At 28.2% G+C, this 24,734-nt stretch overlaps 2 protein-coding genes across 10 annotated transcripts in view; one reads left to right on the plus strand and one right to left on the minus strand.

Moving 5' to 3' along the window:
- LOC129981001 (calpain-A-like) overlaps positions 1–9,025 on the plus strand; it is a 145,750-nt gene extending 136,725 nt beyond the window's left edge. For all 6 annotated transcript variants that reach the window (XM_056091577.1, XM_056091578.1, XM_056091581.1 and 3 more), the window contains 4 exons: positions 1,691–1,769; positions 2,748–2,861; positions 3,208–3,266; positions 8,066–9,025. In XM_056091577.1, coding sequence (XP_055947552.1) covers positions 1,691–1,769; positions 2,748–2,861; positions 3,208–3,266; positions 8,066–8,092 — 279 coding nt within the window. In that variant the 3' untranslated portion in view covers positions 8,093–9,025. The remainder of the gene's footprint in view (positions 1–1,690; positions 1,770–2,747; positions 2,862–3,207; positions 3,267–8,065) is intronic.
- Positions 3,905–24,469, minus strand: LOC129981003 (trans-L-3-hydroxyproline dehydratase-like). 4 transcript variants are annotated; one of them, XM_056091586.1, is made up of 7 exons: positions 24,392–24,469; positions 23,864–23,964; positions 22,199–22,655; positions 19,848–20,000; positions 18,804–18,943; positions 12,422–12,602; positions 3,905–4,070 (listed from the first exon to the last, which is right to left on the minus strand). In XM_056091586.1, exons 2-7 carry the CDS (start codon positions 23,870–23,872, stop codon positions 3,994–3,996), a joined length of 1,017 nt encoding a protein of 338 aa, XP_055947561.1. In that variant the 5' UTR covers positions 23,873–23,964; positions 24,392–24,469; the 3' UTR covers positions 3,905–3,993. The 4 variants fall into 4 exon arrangements, with proteins under 4 accessions (XP_055947561.1, XP_055947562.1, XP_055947559.1 ...); XM_056091587.1 differs by lacking the exon at positions 3,905–4,070 and adding an exon at positions 10,098–11,600; XM_056091584.1 differs by lacking the exon at positions 3,905–4,070 and having other exon boundaries at positions 11,934–12,602.
- Positions 24,470–24,734: the final 265 nt, after the last annotated feature.

A 24,734-nucleotide genomic window follows, 5' to 3' on the forward strand; every position in this document is an offset into this window, starting at 1 on the left:
CTGAGATGGAATTGCTCCATTGACTAGTACGGCATATTTAAGAGGGGCACTTAATAATTTTCCTGACTTCGAATCAAATAGACTCGTTTCTCTTTTAATATCATTTGTTCTAAAATGTCATTCACAGACCTAAATTTAATGTAAAGGGAATTATTCGTAAATATTGACTTCCTTCATGTTTAATTAAATACAGTAACAAATATACAGCATGAAACAATATATAATAATAAGTATGGAAAGTTTTTATTTTGTTTACTCTGAGGTATTTATCGTTATGTTATATAATGAAATTTAACTATATAAATGTAATTACAGAATGGCTATATAATAGTAAACGAAACATGTAAACATAATTATGATAAATATTGTAATTATTATTGACAATAATACTGCCTACGTTACAGCATTTTATGAAATAATTTTTTTCCTCAATAAATTGTTTTAAATCGAAGGGATATACATCTTCCGGGAAACCTGCCTTGCAAATAATGCAAAAAAGGTAATGCATACCAAGCGCCGTACCTCCAGGGTGATGTGGAAAGCGGCTGCATTTTATTAATGAGTTCTATAATATATGTGTGTTGAATTGCATGATATGGATGTGTATGGAATGATATTAACAAGTGAAAAGTAATTTCACCTGACTTTCTAGCGCGCACAGACTTAACGTTAAAGAAATGAAATGTCAAGTCTCGTTGTGACGTCACGGAAGATCGCAGAGGCCTCTGGAAGAACGAGTTGGAAGCATTGACGGAAAAATCAAGTCACATTAGGTGAATTTTGGAAGACGTGAAAGATAGGTTGTTGTTTATGTTTTGAAATATTTATTACTAGTCGCCTTTAGAGACTAACAAGTCCGCCGGGAATATTGGCTGTGTTTCATTTCAATTATGAGTGTTATGCATGACTTGATTTCTTAACAAAGTATGTTCAAGTATCAAATTGTAATAGAGTGTAAAGCCACGTTATTTTAATAGTTTTTCTCTTCTTATCCTTATATATATAAACTTTCCAAATAGAATCAAGCCCCATGAAAACTTAGAAGCCATCAAAAATGTAATTTTTCGGAAAATCTTTCTAATTGTATATTGTCTTTCGCAATATTTTAACTTCAGGTTGTTTTTTTTAATTCCTCATATAAATTGTACAGATAATAAATAGAATCTTTGTTAACTTTCAAAAATTGAAGAAAAAAAATCACTCGATTAAATATTTTAAAAAAGAATGAAAGTAACATTTTTTTTTAATTCAGGAAAAATTACATCATTTGGTATCAATGAAAAAAATATTTGAATTATAAAAAAGTGTAGAAATCACTTTTGCACGATAATTTCGAACGTTATAGCGGAAAATCTCCGTAATTAAAATTTGAAGGCTGGAAAAATCACTTTGCGCATTCACTGCCTCAAATGTATATTTGTAAAAATTTGATACTCTAGATCGCATAATATGCTCTGCAGAGCGCCAACAATCTTCTTTATTAAAAGGAGAAATATGTAGAATGGTTTTTTTTTTGTGTGTGCAATTTTGTTCAATAAAAGTTAATTCGATAATAAAAACGTTTCTTTGAATGAGCCTCCACTAAGACCGAACTGTCCACTGGTCAGATATCCACTGCATTGCTGAGACTATTTCTTTAAGTTCTTTTTAAGTGTGAATTATAGATTCTGACGATTTTTGTGTCTTGTAGAACGTATTCAAGCGATATGATATCGACCATTCCGGATCTCTGAATACCATAGAATTGAGAGCTGCTCTACATTCGGCTGGTAAGAAGTCCAAATTTTGATGTTTCTTTGCTGTCTATTTTTCACTCTCTATAAATAAATCTTGAGAATTAGCACGGAATGATTCTAAAAATTTTCCTTCGCCACAACTGCCCATATGAGTGTTATTTACAAAAGTTTGAAATCATGCCTAATTTAATCTAATATTTTAGAAACTATTATTAAAGTTTAGAATTACTCGAACGATTAAAAAAAATTATCATTTTCCCTACACATTTTCTAGGAAAGAGTTCAGAGTCTATAAGTGAAAAATTAATGTTTGTTAAGAAAAGATGTGTAGATATTTTTTTAAAAAAAATGCCCTGAATTATGACAGATAATTATATATATTAAAACGAGTATTGACTTAAATTATTCGAATCATTTTTTTTTAATTAACGACGCAGAAGCTGTGCTGTTACGCTGAAAAAGGCGACAGAATAAAAATATTTTCGAAGCATAAAAATATTCCACCGACATTTTTTCGGAAGTAGTTCGTCTTTAATGGCTCCTGAAATTTTTCCAATAACATGCTAGGGAATGCGAACGCTCGTACAGAAGATTTTGACCGTGAATGCATTAAAATGCATCTGAAGAATATTAGGAAGAAACAAAGCAAAAAGTATAAGAAATTAAAATTCGAATATTCTGATGAAAATATTTTAATACAAGGTAGATAGTGCTTGTATAATAATCATTTATTAACTTATTTAAAATGCCACATTATTAACTTAATTACATTTACATTTATGCCAAATACATTTAATCATGTTTATTTTTTTATCAAAAAAATTTAAGAAAGTTAACTTTTTTTCGAGTGGAAAGGGTTAAAAAAATATTTTTCTCTCGAAACCATTTTTTCCCACAAGTAAAATGCTTAGATTTGTTTTATGTTATGCCTAGAAAGAATAATTATTGTTATTTTGATTATTGTCCCATCGATGTAAGCAATAAAAGGGCAAATCATGTTTTGTTTTTCAGGTTACCGTCTGAATTTCCATGTTCTCCGAGCTTTAGTTCTTCGTTACGGAAAGAAAGGGAAAATCAATTTTGATGACTTCATCATGTGCGCTGTTAAGCTAAAAACAATGATCGGTAAGAAATAAAGTGATAAGTATCCAAATCTTGATATTGAGCAATAACGATTCCTTTTCATTTATTTTACTTTTTCTTATCTTCGGTGAAAATAAGTATTCTTTCTTACCCAAGTCATGATATTTTATTACCTTATAACAAGGAAATGAATTCATGCATTTTCTGTATACATAGTTTCCCTCATAGAAACCGTTTCTCTGTTTACCAATGTTTTGAAGTTCCTGGTATAAATTTGCGATATCAATTTTCAATAAAAAAGTTAACAAAAAATATTTAATATTTTGATTATTGCAGATGCTTTTATATATCTATAATACTGGTTATTTCATTTCTTTTTTCTCTTTAGAAACTTTCCAAGAAAGAGATCCCCGCAAGACGATGATGGCAACTTTCACACTTGACGAGGTAATTAGCATATTCCTTGGTAATATTCTAAGGAGTAATGAGATACAAGTGAATAATAAAATGCGAAACTTTTCGCCGGTCTAATCATGCAACCCACCTGAAATTTCTCATATTAACAACAATCTTAAATTTACTTCGGACTGTTGCTGGCAAGTAAACTTGCTCAAACGGTACTGACAGTGACAATTTAATCCGATTTCTTTTTAAAATTTTCAACGCCAAAACAGTATTTTATTAAAATTTGATATATCTCTCTCTTTAAACGAGCACTTTTGAATATTAAAAGAATAATGAACAGCTAGAGTCTTAGTTGCAAATCTTAAAACTGTCTTTGAAAATATATTACATTTTCTGAAAATGTATTACATTTTAACATCAGAAAAATTTCCCTAGTTCTTTTTCTGCTGTAACATCTTAATTCCCAAAACCTGAACATTATAGAAATAGTTAGGTTATAAAATTAAGCTGTATTGAAGATTCTTTGAATTTCTGCTGGCCGTTGTTTTCTTATGCAAAAATTTAGATAGTTAAGGAGCATAACAGCCAATCACAATCTCTGTTTATACGGCTTAGCTCTGTAGTAATGGGGTGACAGGCTGTAATTAACAAAAAGCGCTAAAACATATATATGGCCTGTCTCATGGCCTGTATAAAATTGGACTATAAATTACAACTCGGATCCATAAAAATCTGATTCCTGTTTCACTTATGTACTTCAAGTAAGCGTTCAATTTTCTTTTTGAAATTTCATCACATGTAGCATGTGACTGCTTAGGATTGTGACTAAGGCCTCTCTTCTTATCTCTGAAACAAAGAAAGTAGGGCAAAACAAGAATAAACTATCAAAAGTACAACAATAGTAAATTATGATGAGTGAAACAATGATAAAATTTTAACAAATAACAATAACAATAATTAACTAAATAAAGATAACATTGATAAACTCTACAAGATTTAACAGGAGAGCAGCTCAGAGGAAATGGCATCACTAAGAACGAGAGAATCGATTCAGGAAACGGTTCAGTGTGGATTAGAAAGAGGAGAAGCGCAACGAAGAAATTCAGAAGTCACAGAATTCAGTGTCTTCGACAGGTTCCGTTAACCGATTGTTGGGTACATTCTATAAAGTTGGTCACATTGTCTCATTTCGCACAGTGAGATGTTCTTTGTAAATCTCTCCTTACCATCTCTAATGGCGTCTGAGACAAAATTTGCGGAAAAGATCAAAGTAGGATCTGGATACAAACTTCATTATAAACTGGCAGTTCAGTGATCCTACGACCCGAGCGATCCAAAAGCAAATGGAAGAATTTGCATGTTGATAGACAGCATTGAGTATGGTCAACTCATTTAGCAAATTTTCCTTGTTTGATGCTTCTTGCTTTTTTTTCAAATACCTCGTTTCCATTTTCTGATAAGACCGTGGGCGTCAAAGATGTATATATCATTTTCTCTCTCTATCACCGAGTCTGGACGATGGATAGTCCCATAGATTTTGCAATTACAGAGAATTTGGCACCGTGGAAAGATGGCCTATTTGACACGTTCAACAAGGGCAATGCAACGTTTGTTCATGGGACCAGGATTACGCCAGCAGTAGTTGAGCACATGAGGCCAGGTTAGCACTGCAGCACCTTGTTGTTGTTCCCCCCAGTTCACAGACGTTTAGAGGGATGAGATTCAGCCTAGCACGATGAATAAAATGCCATTCGGCGAACCTCGTTTAGGCCCCAGCTGAAATGAAATGTAAAGACACTTTGGAAAACGCAACACACTGTAGAGCTTTTCCTTGAATTTTGTAATTTCTAAATAGGATACTGGTGCGATTCATTCGCAGCTTGTCATGAATCGTGTGAAAGATCTTCCTACGGGGACTCGTCCTCATGCTCCGGTCTTGAAAGTGGATTTAGGGGACGTCATCTTGAAATGATAACACGATGTCAATTCTATTATTCTATTGGATATAATCCTGGCCACTGTCCAGTACTTGAAAAATCTACTGACATGGGGCAAGAAGTTTCCCTCACTATATAGGACATGTATTCGGCAAGGTTGTCATCGGATGAAGGTTAACAATTCTAAATGATTTTATTAAATATTATCTTAATATTTCATTATTCATAGAATTTGTACTTTTTTACAAAATTATTTATTTGGCAACTTGGAAAATAAAATTTTGTAGTTTGACCTGCTCGCAATCCTCTCTCAACCTAGAAGCCCAAGGCAATTGCATAGTCAGAAATCTGTCACTGTTATTATTCAACTTAGGATCAAAAAGCAAAGGGTGACAATTACAGAGTTAAGTTTTGACTAAGACACGAGTCAGAACTTTATATAAAAAGACACTAAATAATATATGCAACACAGGCTTAATAGAATAAAAATTTACAAAAACACAACTGTATGAATAACGATATGCAAAGTGAGTCTAGTTTCCAACAAGTTATCTGTAAGTTTTAAAAACATTAATGATTTTGTGTCACCTTTTCTTATGTACTTATCAGGATATACATCTCGAAATATTCCTTTACGCTTTTAAAGTATCGGAATTTGTGTTCCATTAAACAGTGAGCACACTTTATTTCATGCGTTCTTTTCTTTTATGCAATTCACTGACAAAGAGTTCCCAGTAGTGGTTACTCTTTGCAGTCACCCTTCCAAGTTATGTTTTAAAAATGACTTTCTTCTATCTGTCTGTCCTGTCCTTAAAGTTTGTAAATTACCTTTAGGGACATCTTATATAATATGTAGGAATGCAAATTTGTTTCAATCAGTTACATTAGATTTTTTTTGTTAGAATTTCTGACAAACAATTAAATATTGAAGATTTCCAAAAGACTTAAAATCATACGCAAGTAATTATGTTTACTCATGAAAGAAATATTAGAAAATTAGCAGAGAATTGGGATCAATTTTAAAAGAACTGAAAAAAAGTAATTGTTCATGAAATATAGTATAACTCCTATAGTTAAATCATTTCAAAAATGTTTTTTTTCTACCATCACTCAATCCACAAATTTAATAAGCAACATTTATAGTAAACCAGCTGGTACCCGGCACGTTGCTGCCATATATTTTTGGAAATATTCATTGAAATTTGAAACGGCTATCTTGTTTTATTAGGAATAGAAAGAATGATATTTATTTTCTTGTCGACAATGAATACATTCATTAAAATTGAATAATACATAAAGGTGAAATATAAATAAAATTCTTTTTTTTTTAAACTTTATTATTCAAGTGTACTGTTCTTCCGTATTCAGCGAAAATAAATAAATTTCTTGGCTGCCCGCCTCATGAGCATCCAACAAACAACTGGCCATGTGAAAAACATGGATTTTCTAGATTTAATCTGCACACTTGAAATGATTGACCGTGTGCCTTGTTGATGGTCATCGAGAATGCAAGTCGAATGGGAAACTGCAGTCGTTTGAAATCAAAAGGCATGTCTGTGGGAATAATGGGAATGCTTGAAATGAGCAAATCTTCTCCATCTGACCTTCCGTTAAGAACAACTACCTCGATTCTTCCCGCATGTTGATCTTCTGATTCTGATACGCGTGATTGGTTAGCACATACACGTTGTCTTTCGATTCTTGCTTCATGTTGATCTTGAGATTCTGAAGCACGTGAATTTGCAATTTGTAAACGATCTGCTTCATTGCTCGTTTGTCGTTCCTCCTTTGCTCGAGAAAATCGCTTACTTCTACGTGCTGCGCTAGTAGATCTACAAAGTCGCAAACGTTTGGGTGGCATATTTTTTGCAAACGAAGCAATCAACACGATATACGCTTGTATAACCGAAATATCCTCTGTCGATTCACTGAATAAATAAAAAATTACTGTTTTCACGGGAAAATTTCCATATAACTTACCTTGATCGGCATTGACGATAATAATTCTATTTTCTATGTGTGAGATAAACTCTGAATAATATGTGCGGTTTACCGAAGCTAAAATATTGCGACCGTTGAATGACAATATATTGTATGACTGTTCATTAACGAAAAGAGAAAAAAAATAGCGCTTGCACTAAATAGTTTCAATTTTATTTCACATACATTGATCGCCATCGATGATGATAATTTTATTTTGTTTTGTGTTGAAATGAAGATCATTATTATCCATGCAGTGGAAGAAAGAAGACGTATGTTTTCTTGAACATTACTTTAATGATCACATTTCACACAAACCAAACACAAACACGAAACCAAGACATTAACGCGCGCGCACCCTTTACAGGACAGCATCTCATCTAATTATAATTACAATTGCAGTGCACCATGGGATGTGTACCTAATTAGATTCGTCATCTATTATCAAAAAGAGAAGATAGAGTAATGCAACTGCTACAGTTTGATATATTGCGATTAACTCCGAATGACATGTACCGTTTACTGTTTGTCTTTTGCCGATTTTAAAATAAAATGGAATCATAGAAACGTACGAAATGATTTTTTTTTGTAAATTTTATTGTTTTCAAAATAAATGATAGTAATTGTATTATGCCTATAACCTTCAAGCAAATAAATGCAAACAATAAGTTAGCAAAGTTTGATCACAATCATATGAACGGTATGGCAACGCTTAACATACGAACAAACAAAAATTCATTTTTATATATTAAATGAAATAGTATAAACAGAAATTTTATTAAAAACTACAATTAATTTCAAATTAAAAAAACAATTTTAAAAAAATTTAATCTCCCCCCCCTTTTTTTTCTTTTGTTGAAAGTAAGGAATTTCTTTTTTATGTGCATCAATTCAGTGCTCAAAACTGCATTTCTTCCATTCTAGTGGGTTGAAAAGACTATGTACAGCTGAACAAACTTAAGATCTGAAAAAGAAATTCTGACACTCCTTAGTTTGACCTAATTACTGGTGCTTCCCTCAACGATGCAGTATTAGAAATCCACCAAAGTACGTCTTTTCTTCAATAGTGTGCAGTCATTTGAAAGTATATGAAATGTCAACTCATTTTACAATAGAATCTTTGGATTTATTACATGTTGTTCATTCAATTTCCCAATATTTCCATCCCGAAAATGCATGCTTTCTGTGATTTCAAATGTATATCTATGCTTAAATTATTTTTAATTATACAGATTTGTTAAAATTTCTTTAAGATAAATATAGAATAATTTTTTAACAGAAAATTAAATGCAGTTTTAAAATAATATTACCTACTGAATACAATCATTAGTGCTTATATTTAAAATTAGTCCAGTTTAAAAGCTCTATTAAGTGATTCTTAACCCAAATGATGCCTTACTGATAAATAAAATTTTGAAATAAAAAAAAATATTTTAATATACAAAATTTTTTTTCATTATTAGTAAATAGGAAGATTACACAGAAAAAATATAAAATTAGCAAATTCAGTAATATTTTTTCCAAGAATAAGACTGTACTATTATTTTTTAGAATATATATATACCTATTAATGGATAAGATATATGTAATTATGATAGTGCCTTGCCAAGATTTCTGTTTTGCAGAGCTATTTTATCCTCTCGTTACTGCCAAAATGCATGGAGAGCATGTTTTCTATTTCTACTTAAAAACAATGTAATACCTACAGAAATTGTACAATATTAACTTTGCCACTGTCTTGCAAGAATTTGTAATCTATAATGTTGTATGTTTATTTTAAATGTGATTTTTTTTGTCCATCTTATTACATACTTTTTGTGTCTTTAAATGTTTGTAAATCTTTACATGTTTCTTTCATTTAGAGAATAAATTTAATTTTTAACAGTTTGGTTATAAAATATTCACTGCCATTACATAACAGCACAAAAGAAAATGTGCACAATGTTCTTCAGATACTATATATTCAAAAATATCCCAAATTGAAAATGTTTCATTTAATTTATGTATCATTCCCAAAGAAACTGCATAAATAAAAGAATTTAATTTATTTGGCAAACAGGCATAATGTGAAAACATAAAAATGATATTTTTTACACATAAAAAGATACCACCATATTTAATAACATAAAAGCATGAACTGATTTTTTTTAATAATATTACAGTATTCTCCGGTAACACAGCCTGTTGCAAAATATTGTGTGATATTATATGATATTAACCTGTTAACTGGATATGACGAAATATTTCCTCATACACAAACAATTACTGCAATGGGCTTGACGACATTTTTCGCCATGAAATTCGCCCTAATATTTTGAATGCTCCATTGTTCACATAGTGAAACGAGTTGTACAGAAATTTATTCCCCAGTTAACAGGTTAAACAATATTCCAAAACATTAAATAATATTGCAAATATTGATCAATGTTGTACAATATTTGCGTGCTACTAGGATTGATAATTATATGAAGGAGAAAAGCAAAGATATTAAAGATTATAATAATAATAGTACATATTGTTTGTTACATAAGAATAACACTTAGGACTGCTATCTATTTTAATCTTATAACTTTATATACTTAAAAAAAATATCATAGTCAATTCTTTGGATATGCACATAAGCACCAATTATTTTGCATATAATTTGCAAAATTTACTTTATTAATGGTTCAATTCAGATGATTGTTTGATAATTAATGTTTATTTTTTAAAATATACTTTCTTACTCTACTGAACTACTCTTAATTTTAACTAGTACAAACCATATAAAACATTTAAGACATTCAGCCTTACTTTATAAAAAAATATTTTTAAAATGCTTCATGTTATTTATGAATAAAAAAGCAGATAAGTGTATTTAGATTGTTAAATTCACATGTCTCGCACTTTATATTTACAAAAAAAAAAAAAAAAAAAAAAAAAAAAATCAATTACTTTATACATATATACTGCATGACAAAATTTGAAATTGATAAAAACATCAAAACTCTAAACAGTTTATATATATAAGAAAGAAAGAGGAAAAATAGTATGCAATCAAAAGATATAAAACAAATGATATAGGAACAGAAATAATCAAATAGAAACCAAAGGTAAACCAGAATAAAGTTGAAAAGTGCTTAAAACATATGAAACGAGGCATGATTAATGTATTATTTGCCAAGTTTCACATTTTGTCTGCACTTTTAATATTGATTTATCAAATACTGTACGAAAATACTTATATATAACTAATATATTATTTATATATACTAGGTTGGAAAAGAACACCTGGTTCAAAATATTTGGCACAGTTATGCTAAGGAAGATACAATGTATATCACTTTACATACATAGCTTCACAAATTTGATTTTTAAAAATGCTATTACAGTACACTTCCGAGTATCCAGCTTAATGTGGCGGAAGGGTAGGTCAGATAGCAAAAAAGCTGGATGGGCCGGATTTCTATGAACTCATTTCTTTATTCACTGATACCAGAAGTTTTTATACCAAAACACGCTATTATGATACATATTTTATCACTTCTTATTGAGTGCTAAGCCATCTAATTATCTCGAGCCATGTTGTGCAACATGCCACTTTATTTCTGCACGATTTTTTACCAGTTCCCCTCTGTACTTTTCCAAACTCCGAAGTTATATTTTTGGCTGTTACACCAGATTAGACACTATATAGAGCATAATTTCTCTTGCACAGTCATTACACCTTCTTTTCGTTTATTACACATTTCAAAATCTTCACTGTGGTACACTTAAAAAAAAAAAAAAGCATTAAACACACCCTAAGGACAATTTACGAATTCCTGTACATACTGTGCAGTTATAATCAGAGACAGCATAAACAATTGAGATCAGTTATGCACTGACGAAACAACGAGCAGAATGCTACACTTTTTTTGTCACAGTTTGTATTTTGCACAAGGCATGTAGGAGGATTGTAACAGATGCATGTTTCCAATGCCTTGGCAATATTGTCAATGGAGCCTTCCTCATTTAATTATGATAAAAGAAAACTAGGCCGGATAACTACGAACCGGATATTCGGAAGTGTACTGTACTTAAAATATTGATTAAAAGCATTGGAAACAATGCTTTTATACATATTCATAATAGGATTAAAACATTAAAATTTGAAAAATAATAAAATCTTTGCTTTATATTTTTATAAATCTTTGTTTTATAAAATTATGTACAATTCCTAATTGAAATAATTTATTTCTCTATCCTTATACAGAAGATGCCATGTAGTATAATAATAAGAGTAGAACCTTGAAAAGCATTTTTAAGTTGCTGAAATGGTACTTAGTTTTTCAACAAAATTGTTGAAAAGAATTTTATTTGTCTGTAACAAATTAATTCCCATATATTATGAATGAATTAAATTTTTTCCCTATACAATTCTAGATTATGATTTTACTATACTCAGTGAAAAAAAAATCTTCTTGGCTTTAAGAAATATCTAAGGAAAGAAAAATAAATCAGTTTTTCATGTTGACTCAAGAATGCCTCCAGTAAAAGAAACCGATAGTTTCCCTTTTATATTATATATATTACAGAAAACATTAAAAAAATGTATTAATCAAAAAATTTTTTAAAAAAAGATGTTCTAGTATTCACCAAAGACTAGTAAATAATGAATCAGATAAATAAATTCTGCAAAAAATAATAAAATTAATAAAATATAATTCTGCAAAAAAAAAAAAAAAAAAAAAAAAAAAAATCTTGTAATTAAATTAATATATTTTCCTGATCCAACAGAAATTATTGATACATTTTTCTTCTAAATAATCATAGAATTGAGAGAAAATTAAATGAAATTACTTTCTTTATAATTTGATTTTAAATAACATGCTAACGAAAATATTTATATTATTACTGTATATTTCAATACAACTAAATAATATTAATGGTTCTTTCGAGCTATCATAAATTTAGAAAAGATTTTATTTTCAATGTCCAGGATTTTTTTGTAGAGGAGGAAACCTCTAAGTAGTCAAGTATTGCATTTGGCATAGAAAAAATTTTGAGATTTTAAGTATCTACTTGGAATATTAAAAGAAATAAAATGAAGCTGATTTTCAAAATGATTAAAAAAGGGGTAAATATAAAAATTGTATGTTAGTGTAACAATTTTATTCTGATTTGTTTCATTGGGGAATTTAGATATAATCTTTTTTTTATCAATGCAATATTTTTTTCATCGTGGCAGTTGAAAACCTTCTTTCAATTCATCACGATATTCCAAATAAAAAGTATGATCACCAGTATGGTAAGCCATACCTGAAACTTCAACTATTACTGCAGGAAAATCTCCAACAGTAGTTTCATCAATGATCCTCCCAGTAAATGTAGTGCCAATTACACTTTTGAATTCTTTTATTTCGTTTTTTGAAATGAAACCTTTTTTCCACTGAAGTGCCATGCGAGCAGTTACACCAGATCCTGTAGGACTGCGGTCAACCTAAATGGAAAAGATATAATAATGAGGCAAAAAAGAATACATTTTAGAAAAAAATCTAATCATCATCCTTTCAGATATGACACAGGTTTGGAACAGAAAAAACTGAAATTCTTAAAATAATGAATGCCAAATAAATATTAGAAGTAAAATAAGTATGATTAATTGAATAATACAATGACTATATTTATGCAAAAACTGCTTGAGATTAAAAAAAAATATTATTAAATTATTAGATAAAAGGAAAATTGATTTCCAGAAAGATAAAATTCTGTTCCTAAAACATTGAAATCTTTATGTCCACAGAAATATGTCAAGCTGCTTCTTTGGTTGCTGGTATACCTACTATATCAACATACAACCGGGCTTTCACTGTCCCAAGTTAAACTTGTCTCTGTTCTAATCATTTAATGGATCATTTTACTATCCATTCCTATTCAGTTCTCATTCATAACAAAATTATTGGGAAATAAGAAAAAGGAGGAAAGGAACTCCATAAGCAAATGAGGAAACCATATTTTTTTTTCTCCTAAGCCTCTGAAATGAGGAAAGAAACTATATATACACTCCCAAATATCCAGTTCACGAATACCCAGCTTATGTACTATCAGGGCTACTTTACTTTTATCATAATTAAATGAGGAAGGCAAGGCATTGCATTGGCAACATTGCCAAGGTGTTGGAAGAGGGCGTCTGCTACTATCCTCCTATGTGTCATTCGCACAATGCAAATGGTAACAGGAAAAGAGCAGCGTTCTGCTTGTCAATTGTTTCGGCAATATGCAACAGACCTCAATTGTTGTTGCTGTTTCTGATTATAACTGCACAGTACATCCAAGATTCGTAAATTGTTCTTGGGATGTACTTAATGTTTTTTTAAAGTGTATTAATTTGAAGTTTACAGAATTCATGTTAAAATATGAATAATCTATATCCATTAATTTACTTTTTCTCTAATAAATTCTTACAGTGCAGTATATAAATATATATTAACTATCAGTACAGATCCTTCTATTTTAACTTAATACAGTACCAGAAACTGCTTCGATGTTTCACCGGGCCGCTGCCGAGTTCACACTCTAAGTGTTTTGAGATTAATGGAAGGTTTAGTACTCAATAAGAAATGAGAAAATACATATTATAACGGTGAATTTTGGTATAAAAATTTAGTCTACTGGTATTGGTGAGCAAAGAAATGAGTTCATAGAACTCCGGTTTAACCAGCTTTTTTATTATCTGTTCTTGTCTTTCTGCTGCATTAGGCCAGATATTCAGGAGTGTACTGCATTTATCAAAAACTTTGGAGAGATGTTAAATCTTCATTTATCCTGCAAACTAAAGGTTGAGCAATAGCCAGTTTATAAAGTATTATAAAAGTTATTCTGTAAAGTATTCTGATAAATGCAGCCTACTTTAAACCTTTTTATAGAAAATTAAATAGAATATGAAGACACTTAAATGCTATATATTTCAATAGTTTTTTCTACCTGTTTTTTTATTCAACAAAGTAACTGAAAAACTTTATGATATGATTAAACTAAAAACTCTATGAATAGATAATCAAAGTTGTAGAATTTTTTTTAAAATATAAAATAAAAACTATCTTTATAAATGAAACAAAGTAAAAGCTTCAAACATCCAAATTGAGGAATGAAATATGAATATAGCCATGTACTTAATTTGAAGCATGGCAAAATGCATTTAAGTTCCAACATCCAAAAAGCTTGTTGTATCACTCATGAAATACACAGCGAAATACAGCATATGTTACAAAAATCAATAAAATACTTTAGCAATAAAAATAAAAAAAAACTTACCAAACAATCTATCAAATTTATATATAGATGAAATAGTTAATAAAAAAATAGAATAAGCACACGATTTCTTACCTTTTTAGAAGAGTACATAAATACTTAAGGAAATGAAATGAAACTGCAAAACTCAATAGAACACATAAAGCAACAGAGAAATTTCTTGAGAATTTCTAAAATAAATTATTGTAATAAAATTTTAATAAAACTGACTCTAAGAAATAATTTTAATAAAGAAAATTTTGTATATTTTAATATATATATAAGATCAATAATCAAATTATTCAGTAAAACTTTAAAAAATAAAATTTTAAGTATAATTAATTTTTACAGTAACAATTAGCAGGGTTTTTTTAAAAGAAAATGCAAGAAACATTTCAATATTTATGGGTATTTTTCCCAATTTTGATTGCGGCTCCATTTAAAGGTCAAAGATTTATTTGGGGAAGTATTCCATAATCATGATTCACAGTCAGATGGTGAGAAAAACGTACAAAACAATTTCTCCCCTCATAAAAATTTCTGAAAATTGAAATGCGTAAAATAAATATTTATATTTAGTACTGCTGAACATTTAGAAAATTTAAATTGATAATCAAGAATCTAAAAATCTTTATCAAAATTTTATTTGCATAAAACAAAATAGTAAATCTTTGAAAGAATCAAAAGTATTTCCTTCAAACAGACTGTTTTAAAATATATATAATCTATCACAGAAAATGTATAAAAGCAATCAAGATGCCATGATATGATCACATTTCTCACTATCTTTCTTAATTATAAAATATTTTAATAATTAATAAATTTTACTGCTGTGTCAGGCAAAACAAAATTCAATTGTTTAGCATTTCAATTAACATACAGCTATAACACTTGCATAATATGATGTATATTTTATATTAACTGCTTTTGATGACCAGCAAATTTATCGGATTAATGGCTGTTAAAAATTTCAACAAAATATTTTGTGTAAATTGGTCTTAACAGCTTCCTCAATAAAATATTTAAATAATCAGTAAATATTCATATTTTGATAGACCTAAAACTCGTACTATTTTAGAAGCTTTATATCATTTTCTTCATTGTGACATATAAATAATAATAAAAAAATAGGAAAATATATCTTCCTATGACAAGTTATATAACAGGAAAGAACAGCAGTATTTAAAAATGGATATCTTTTTTAAAAAATTTCATCATTACTCTGTTCTGAAGTCAAGTTATTATTTTTAATACAACAAAATTTCATATTTTTTTATTATAAGTATTAAATCCTATTCAACATAGAAAGATAGGAAGAATTTTTAGTTTTGCTCATCAACAATATAAAAAAAAGCAGGACGAAATATTTGTAGCAACAATGAAAACAATTTAAGTTCCTTTTCTTCAAAAAATAAATAAATAATAATAATAATTAATGTTAAAAAATAAATTAAATTTTAAAAAAAATGTAAAAATAAAAATAAATTATACGGTTATTAAAAAAATAACAAAGTAATTTGGTAAATTTTAAAATGATGCAAAAATCAATTTTCCACTGTAATATTTTCAGCAGTTATCGCAGAAAAAATTCAAAATCTCATTTAGGTTTTAATTAAATTTTAAAAAAAATCATTGAGTTGGACATTCTCACTCTTCAAGATATATATATATATATATATATATATATATATATATATATATATACGAAGTTTGGTAACTTCAGGTCAAACAATCTGCCTTGTAGAGTACAAAACATACACAGAAACACTAGCACATTCATTTTTACTGTAGAAATTTAAAGAATGTAGCATGTTTCCTGCTTTTAAATATAGTGAAAAAGAACTAGCATGTATTTCAGACAAGTATTTCTTCACCAATTGGATCCAAAACTGAATAAAAATCTACTATATACCAAACTTCAATTATTTAACTCACTGTACTGTTGTGTTACTACAGAACAGCACTAGAATAGACAGGCCATCAGACAGTTCTGCCAAGAATTCAGTTACATTCTCTCTATATAGATATATTATTATGCACACACCCCTGAACCTCCATGAATGTTACTAGTAGATGGTTTTTACAATGGCCCTGTCATATTACACATTGCAGCAAAAAAAAAAAAAAAATCAATCCAATTAAATTTGAATTATTACTGAGAACATGCAAAATTTATATTCAAAATAAAAAAATGTAAAAATAAGTTTAACTCATGCTAGGTCCCATTCGTTATACATAAAAATAATCTTCAAGAAAATATATTTTTCATCACCTTAAATCAGTGATTCACCAAGCCTGAGCTAAGAAGATTTTCAGTCTTCATACTCTCATTCCCATTGGCGGATAGTTCAAAAGACTTACTTTTACAGAAATATGATTCTGCATTTGATCCACATGTACAATTCTGGTGATAAAATTCTAAGCCAAATTTCACAAACCAATATTCTGTGCTTTTGAGTTATCACATATTCACATACATAGGGGGCAGATACACAGATAAACTCCTGTATTAGATTTTGTTCAAAATTTGACAAAAATTTGAGATTTTAATATCAAGATCAAATATTAAATTTCTTTAATACAACTTATTGAGATTTTGAATTATTTTGTTCTCAAAAAGACAGATAAAAAAAGCATTCCCCCTTTGCTCACTGATAAAAAAAAAAAAAAATTGCTTTATTTTTTCAGAATCGGGTGTATCCAAAATGAGGATTCAGTTTTCTCCTTGTATACTTAATACAAGAGAATGTTAAAGTGACTTATTTGCAATTCTTATTAAAAAATAATTTTAAATTGGTTTTTAGACTTCAAGAAATTTCTCAAAAATATTGCACTAGCCAACATAAGTATCAAAACAGTAGAGATGAGTCAAACAAAAGCAACAAGCAATAAGACAAAAGCAACAAACAGAAACAGATAAATCATAAGTAGCATATTTACAGTAAAAGTAGCAAGCTATTTAACACTAAAAAATATCTAAAATTTGATAACAACCAGCAAATTGTTTGTTTTCATAAGAAATATTCCAATATTCTAAGTTCAGAAAAAAGTCGGATTTCAAAATAGAATTGAGTTTTTGATCAAATAAATTGATTGCATAATAAATTCATTGAAAAATATAGTATTTGAAATTTCTATCAAAATAGATGCAAAATTTTCTTATCTATCAAAAATCACTAATAAAGAGTTTATTACAGATAGACGATTAAATTTAATTTGATTGTATTTCTAAAGTAATTAAGCATATGCTATAAAGTATATTTGATAACCCACAATGATATTTAAAAAGTGTAAAATAGAAAGAAATAGAAAATTATAAGAATCAGATTTTAATAAAAGATTTTACTGAATTATCAATAGTTACTATTCTTACAAACTGTTTTCCATTTGATTAAACATTTTACAACACAGATAAATTTAATTTGCTGAGAAATAGGAAAAGCAACACACCGGCAAGCTTCTAATATATTAGTTCTGTGAGTAAAAGAACTGAATTTAATGGAACAAATAAGTGATGACTAATAGTTTCACACAATATAAGAATACAAAAGTCATACAATTAATTTCATATACAATGATATGAAAATAAAATTAAGAGAAGCAAAATATGAATTATACAGGAAAGATACATAAAATTCATGATTTATTAAAAAAAATAGAAAATAAATTTTAACACTTACCTACAGTTCCAAATATTTGAAAAATAGCAGATACATATAGAATTTTACACTGAAGTGTCACAATTTATGTAGCCAACTATTACAATAGATACAACTGAATGAATGGTTAAAAAATCTACATTAGAACTGCTTTCAGAATAAAGCAACATGAATTCCGAATTTAATGTGAATGTAATATTTCATTCAAAAGTTGTTTATAATATGTGCATGGATACAAATAAGAATATATTTTTTCTATTAGTATAATGTACTCATTTATGTTTTTCTATTGAATTTAATTTACGTTATCAGTATATTTTTTTAAATTGCAAATAGAGTTAATATAGCAGAGCAACCTCTTTCATAGTCATGCTTATTTCAGTGATAAAAACATTTTTCTAACTTATTCTGGTTTGAAAGGCAAACTTTAATTTATTTTTTTTTAATCAGTATCTGGTGTTCTCTTCAAACTCAAAAGTATGAAATCCTTGTTCTTTGAGGATATTAAAACATTATTAATATCTTTGCAACTTTTCTTATATCAAGCATGATAGCTTATAAGATAATTTTTTTTTCAAATCTTTTGTTCTATATGTGATTGTAACTCAATATATGTGAACAACTCTGTATAACAAGTATACAGAGTGATAAAAATTACATGAAAGATTGAATTGTAATTTTATGATACTAAATATGCTTTTCTAAACATTATTTTGTACATATGCATTGTATAAAGGAAAAAGTTAACTTACTTCCTTATCAGCAAAAATACAAATATTAGTTGTAGTACCATCAGTAAATTTATCTTTTCCATCAGTGATAATTGTTCCATATAAAAATGATAATTCTTCTCTTTCTGGATGCAGTATAAGTAATTGCTTCTTCACAGCTTCTATAATATTATAATTTGAAAGTTAAGAAACATAATAGACAATAAGTAATATGATTAATATCTTAGAAAATTTTTTTTAATATCTTTATATGAAAACATTTAAAATATATTTTAATAATTTCATTACATATTTAAAATTCCAACAACTACTCGTCTGAATTGTAATAATACAATTCAAATATTTTATAGTGTTCTGTAAAAAGACAGAAAAATTTTCAATTTAAATATATGTGCTTCACTTAATAAGTACAGTTTATAATGTTTAATTTAATTCTAACAATGAAATTAACAACTCCAAAGCAATACTTTACAAAAAAAAAAAAAAAAAAGGCCAAAACAAAAATTGAAAAAACCGCCATTTAAAGCTTATTTTAAACTGACAATTAATGGTGATTGAAAAGAAAGAAACTTTGATTTGATATTGTTTTATATTTATTTGCTATCTAGAATAGTTCACCTTCATTTTATGCTAAAATCTACAATAGTATTTACATTTGCATAGCCTCTTTTTTACATTACACTACACATTCATATTGGTGAATACCACCAGTGGTATTCACCACTTAAAAGTACCATCAGATGATGTGTACCACTACTGGCCTGTACTTAAATGATTATCATTGTAATAAAATTTCATTTTTCACTTTAGTTTGACAGTGCCCAATAAAAGAAAGCATGCTTATAATAACTGTCCAAGGGAGAGAAACCTGAATAAAAGTGCCAGAAAAAACATGTCCAAATCAGAAAAATCTAATTGAAAAATAATAATTTGACCACATTTGGTCATACTAATGGGTCACTGTACCAGATTATTCAATGATTATTTTAAGAAGCTTTCTTCAATTAACACTCGGTTTTGATTTGATTGCATGTTTCATGAAATAAAAAATTTTCATATACTGACCAGTAATTCTTCCAGCTACATCAATGATTTCAGTTAGAGGCGTAGACTTTAAATCCAGTGATACATCCTTATCACTTATAATGGCATAAAAGGCACCACCATACGCCACATCAATCAACACTTTTCCAATTTTTGGCACAACAATTTCAGCTCCTAGAAAAAAGATCAATTTTAATCTTAAAAAAAGAAAAAAAGTTGTATAGTCAGAAAATTTGTTAATGAACTAAAAAAAACCTTTTGGAATATATTCAATTAATACCTTAATTATTACATTAAAAATGAACAAATTTTTATTTCTTAAATACAAAACATTTTTGATAATAATGTTTTTATATAAACTATTTAGGAAGCTATTACTTTAGCTTACTGCCAAATGCATACTAAAATACATAATTAGAAAATGTTAAATGCAAATCTTTGGAAGCAAAGTCAAAATATCACACTATTTAAGGGAATATTTAAAACTTCAGTAAAATTACAAAAATTTACATTTAAACGAACAAATAATATGCAATAACTTAATTATATTGAGGAAAAGGAAGGAAATCATTAAAGTAGTATAGAAAAAACAGAAATCAATTAAAATAATTTAGCATTCTTCTTAATACAGAAATCTTTGTACAAATAAAAGGATCCAGTTTTTAGGTAGAGAAATAAAAGGAAGGAAAGCACAAATAATTACTTTCATACTTCCCAATCACAGCAAAGCAACATCCATATTATAATTTATTAAATAATGTTGTTAAAAATGCAAATAATTGAATGTGAAGAATCACATTTTTCAATTCCGTCCACTGGAGTTTCTTCCAAATTGATCGATAAGATGGTGATAACTTGAATCTGAATTCCTTTCACAAACTCAAGTATTAATGTATCTATAGAAATTATTTGTGTAGAAATATATATACATAAATAATAAATTCAAAAATAAGTAAAAAATTCTTTTTTTTTTTTTTTTTACTTAGATATGTATGCATGTTGCTTTAATCCTGGCCTTTTATTTAACAAAGGATTTTAGTTGTTAAAAATTTAATATTCTACCTAACACCAAAGATAAATAGGAATATGTATTCAAATTAACTTCTCTCTTGCTCTAGAAAATTTATTACATATTTATATGAATGAATTTCATACATTCAATAGTTTATATTTGCATCAATCATATTACATACAAAATAGATAAAATTAATTAATGACATATAATATCTATTAATCATATGACATAATTAATAGATTAGCTACAATAAAAATTTGTTAGCAATGGTAAACAATTTGAAAATTACTTGCTATACTTTTAATTGATTATTTAATAAAAAATAAAACATTTCAAAATGCCCAACTATTGATTCTAAAAGATTTAAAATCAAAAGACAAACATACAAAAAAAAACATTAATAAAAGACAAGATTTCACTAGATCATTTTACTGGATGTTACATTTTGACACATTATGTATGCATATCATTCACTTGGAAATAATAGGCCACAATACAAAATTTTCCTTCCTTTTTTTGCAGTAGTATATATTATATATATATATGTGTGTGTGTGTGTGTAATGATATTTTAAATTCTAATTTCAATTTAATTAATATCCAAGGTTTTATCTCAATTTAGCCCATAGTATATTTTGTGATCCAATTCCACTTTCTCTACTTAATTAATTCAAGAGAAGCTTTGTAAAATTGCTGAATCGGCTAAAAGCCTAACTTTCCCACACTCTGTGTGAAGGGCTAGAAAAATGTCCAATAAGCCCATTCTTTTTTTAAAAGCTGCCTGTGTTTCCCCTGCCTTGTCAACGCATGTAGCAAAAATCCCCATCGAAATCTTAATAATATCTTAGCACTATGACTTTAATATGTAAGCATTATTTTATGTGAAGCAGAATGCAGGTGTGATAAGCAGTAAAGTGACTTTGTATTTTTAAGTTCGTTTTATTCTCTCTCAGGAGACATGATTATTTACAAAAAGGTGCGGACAAGGCACGTCCACCACAGCATGTTGCAAAAGCAGAAGTCTGGAAGAAGCGCAAAATAAATTATATCTCGTCTTATATAACCTGAGATTTTGATATGAAAATATTTCTTCATAGTGCTAATATTATATTATATATATAATCAAGACAGAATGTCACAATTTCAATAATCACTGACTAGAAAACAATCATGGTAATCTTGCAGTGTATCCAATGTCTTGTTATCTAATGCAAGATAGAAGAGACAGCTTAATTATACCTAATATAAAATTCTCATTATTTTTTTATATTGTAGCAATTTTCCAACTGATCAATATAGACATTTTATTAATAAACATGAATTTAAAAAATATTTCAGTCTTGAAAACTTTAAATTACCAAGTTTATAGACAAAAGCTGGAACACTTTCAAAATGAACTGAACCACTTGAATTATTGTTATATTCTACATATGTCTGGACAGGACCACAAGGGCAGTTAAAAGTTATTTCTGTTTCTGGAGATACAGGTTTTACTAAGCCATAATCAACTACATAACGACCAAGTGCAATGACACCATGTCCACACATAGGACTATAGCCTTCGTTATTCAAGAATAGAACACCAAATTCATTTGGCTTCTCCTGGAACAATATTGCACCATACATATCTTTGTGACCTCTTGGCTCATTCATAAGAAGTCTTCGATAATGATCTAAGTGTTGTTTTGCATACACTCTCTTTTCCAAAATAGTAGATCCTTTTAAATCTGGAAGGCCTGAAGTTATAATGCGCAAAGGTTCACCTCCGGTATGCATATCATGTGTTGTAACTTTAATTACATGCATAAAATCCCCCTACAAAACGAAAAAAGAGAAAAATATATGAAAAACATATTCAAATTCATATACAGTAAATTTACTCAAATTTACAGAAAAAAATTTTGTGTAAGGGCACTTAAAAATTTTAACACCTTGAAACAGACCATACTTTTGTAAAAACATTTGATTTACAAAGTCTATCTATCCAACAAAACCAAGTGTGTATATTTAGGTACAAGGAAAACGATTCAAAGCTGAATCCTTCTCTGTACTTAAATATGAAATTTCATGGGGGGTTTTAATCTTGAAAAAGTAAAGTACATGCAAAATATATTTCAGTAGAGATTGTATTCATAAAAAAGGATGTTGCTAAGTTTAAGCCCAGTGAAATAGTATTTGAATAAATAGTGCTCAATTGGCATACCTTAATACAGTTTTCTTCATTAATTTTTCCCCCACCTGTGATGAAGGCCTGATATCCAAATTCATTCAGACTTGCATTAATATCATTACATCACTGAATAGACATAAATAGCTCCCCAAATTCATAAAAACTTTTCAATCAGCAAATCAAGTATAAATTGGATTTTCTTCTTTCCCGTGTCTTCACAGCTTAGGAATCAAGCAATTTTCATTTCAAACCCTGCTTTGATGTTAAAAGAATATTATGTAATAGTTTATGAGAAAGTTAGGTTAAAATGACCAAATAATCTTAGAATAAAGCGTAACTCCTATATTAATCTTTGTAGATTTTAAATATGACAATCCCTTCTCTTTTTAGTGATAATTCTAAAATGTGTCAAATTGAAACAAAAAATATACTTAGCCTTACATAACTGACTTGGTATTAAAAGGACATGTAAAAATTATGAATAATATAATTGTATACTTTCAGTCTTGGATAACATGTACAATAAAGTAAATTTTTTAGAAAATATTTAAACAAAGAATTCAATTGCACATTTTGAATCCTTAGTGTTTTCACCACAACACTATTTACTATTGACTTATAACTTCTCATACCAAGGTGAAATAATAGGCATTTCAGAGTGAAAAAGAAAATTGAGAATAATTAATAATAATATTTAATTCAAAGTAAATAAACCAATAAAATTTATTATTTCACACATAGTCATCATTATTTTACACATTTAAAAATTCGTACTCATTAATGCTAATAATATGAAAGTTTTCTTGCAATCATTATAGCATCATAATCAATTTTCTGAATGCATCATACTCACTTCACTCATGGTAGCCCTCTATTCAAAAAACAACTTTGAAAAATTCCAAATGATATTGAAAGCCTAAACACAGTTGTAATATTCAGCAAGGAAAGTTCAACCTAGAAAAAAGCATATTTGAAATATTAATTTTTTTTTATATAAAAAAAGCTTTTTCCAACACATTTACAAAAATTTTCGAAGATGGAATATTTGACAAAATACTAGATATATCAGGTCAAAATATCATTATTGCGCTGTAAAAACTAATGCAGCTGAAGTGTATTAACAGTAGACCAAGTAGTATTAAAATTAAATAAATGACGGCCTACGTTTCTTATATTGCGTATTGGCTCTGAAAATTTGTAGTGAATTAAGTTAAGACTAATATACATAAATGATATAATTACAAAGTAAAAATTTAAGTAAAGACTATAAATGTAAACATTTTATTTCAGCTATAATGTTAAAAAAAGATTTCGACAAACAATCGAAAGTTAAATAACATTTTAGATGGGTATAATAACAAAAAGCTTTTAACTAACTTACAACTACACAAGCAAACCCCGCGAATTTTAAAAACACCAGCCGAAAACGAAACAAGAAAGAGATTTCACTTCACCTCAGTTTATTTGGCTGTTCTGAAAATAAAAATAAACAATTTAAAAATGTGAACATTTTTCAGTTTCAACGAAATGAAATAAGTTTAATCATTCAGGCACAATGAATCTAGTAAATAAGTAACAGGAAAGACTTTTTTTTAAAAAAATAATATTATAGAATATAGTATCACATTTCTGAGAAAATGTTGAAAATATAAAATGCAGACTTCAGAATAGATATGCATAATCCACGATTTTTTGAATAACAAATAATTTTGCTATTGTTATTT

The sequence above is a fragment of the Argiope bruennichi genome, chromosome 8 (genome assembly GCF_947563725.1).
Source record: "Argiope bruennichi chromosome 8, qqArgBrue1.1, whole genome shotgun sequence".
In the NCBI taxonomy this organism is placed as follows: Eukaryota; Metazoa; Arthropoda; class Arachnida; order Araneae; family Araneidae; genus Argiope; species Argiope bruennichi.

Excerpts from the sequence above, each read along its gene's own strand:
- LOC129981003 (XM_056091584.1), bottom strand. Across the intron at positions 20,001-22,198 it reads AGCTTTTGTCTATAAACTTG|GAGCTGAAATTGTTGTGCCA; the intron begins GTAATTTAAAGT and ends TCTTTTTTCTAG. Across the intron at positions 18,944-19,847 it reads TGTAGCTGGAAGAATTACTG|AAGCTGTGAAGAAGCAATTA; the intron begins GTCAGTATATGA and ends ATAATATTATAG.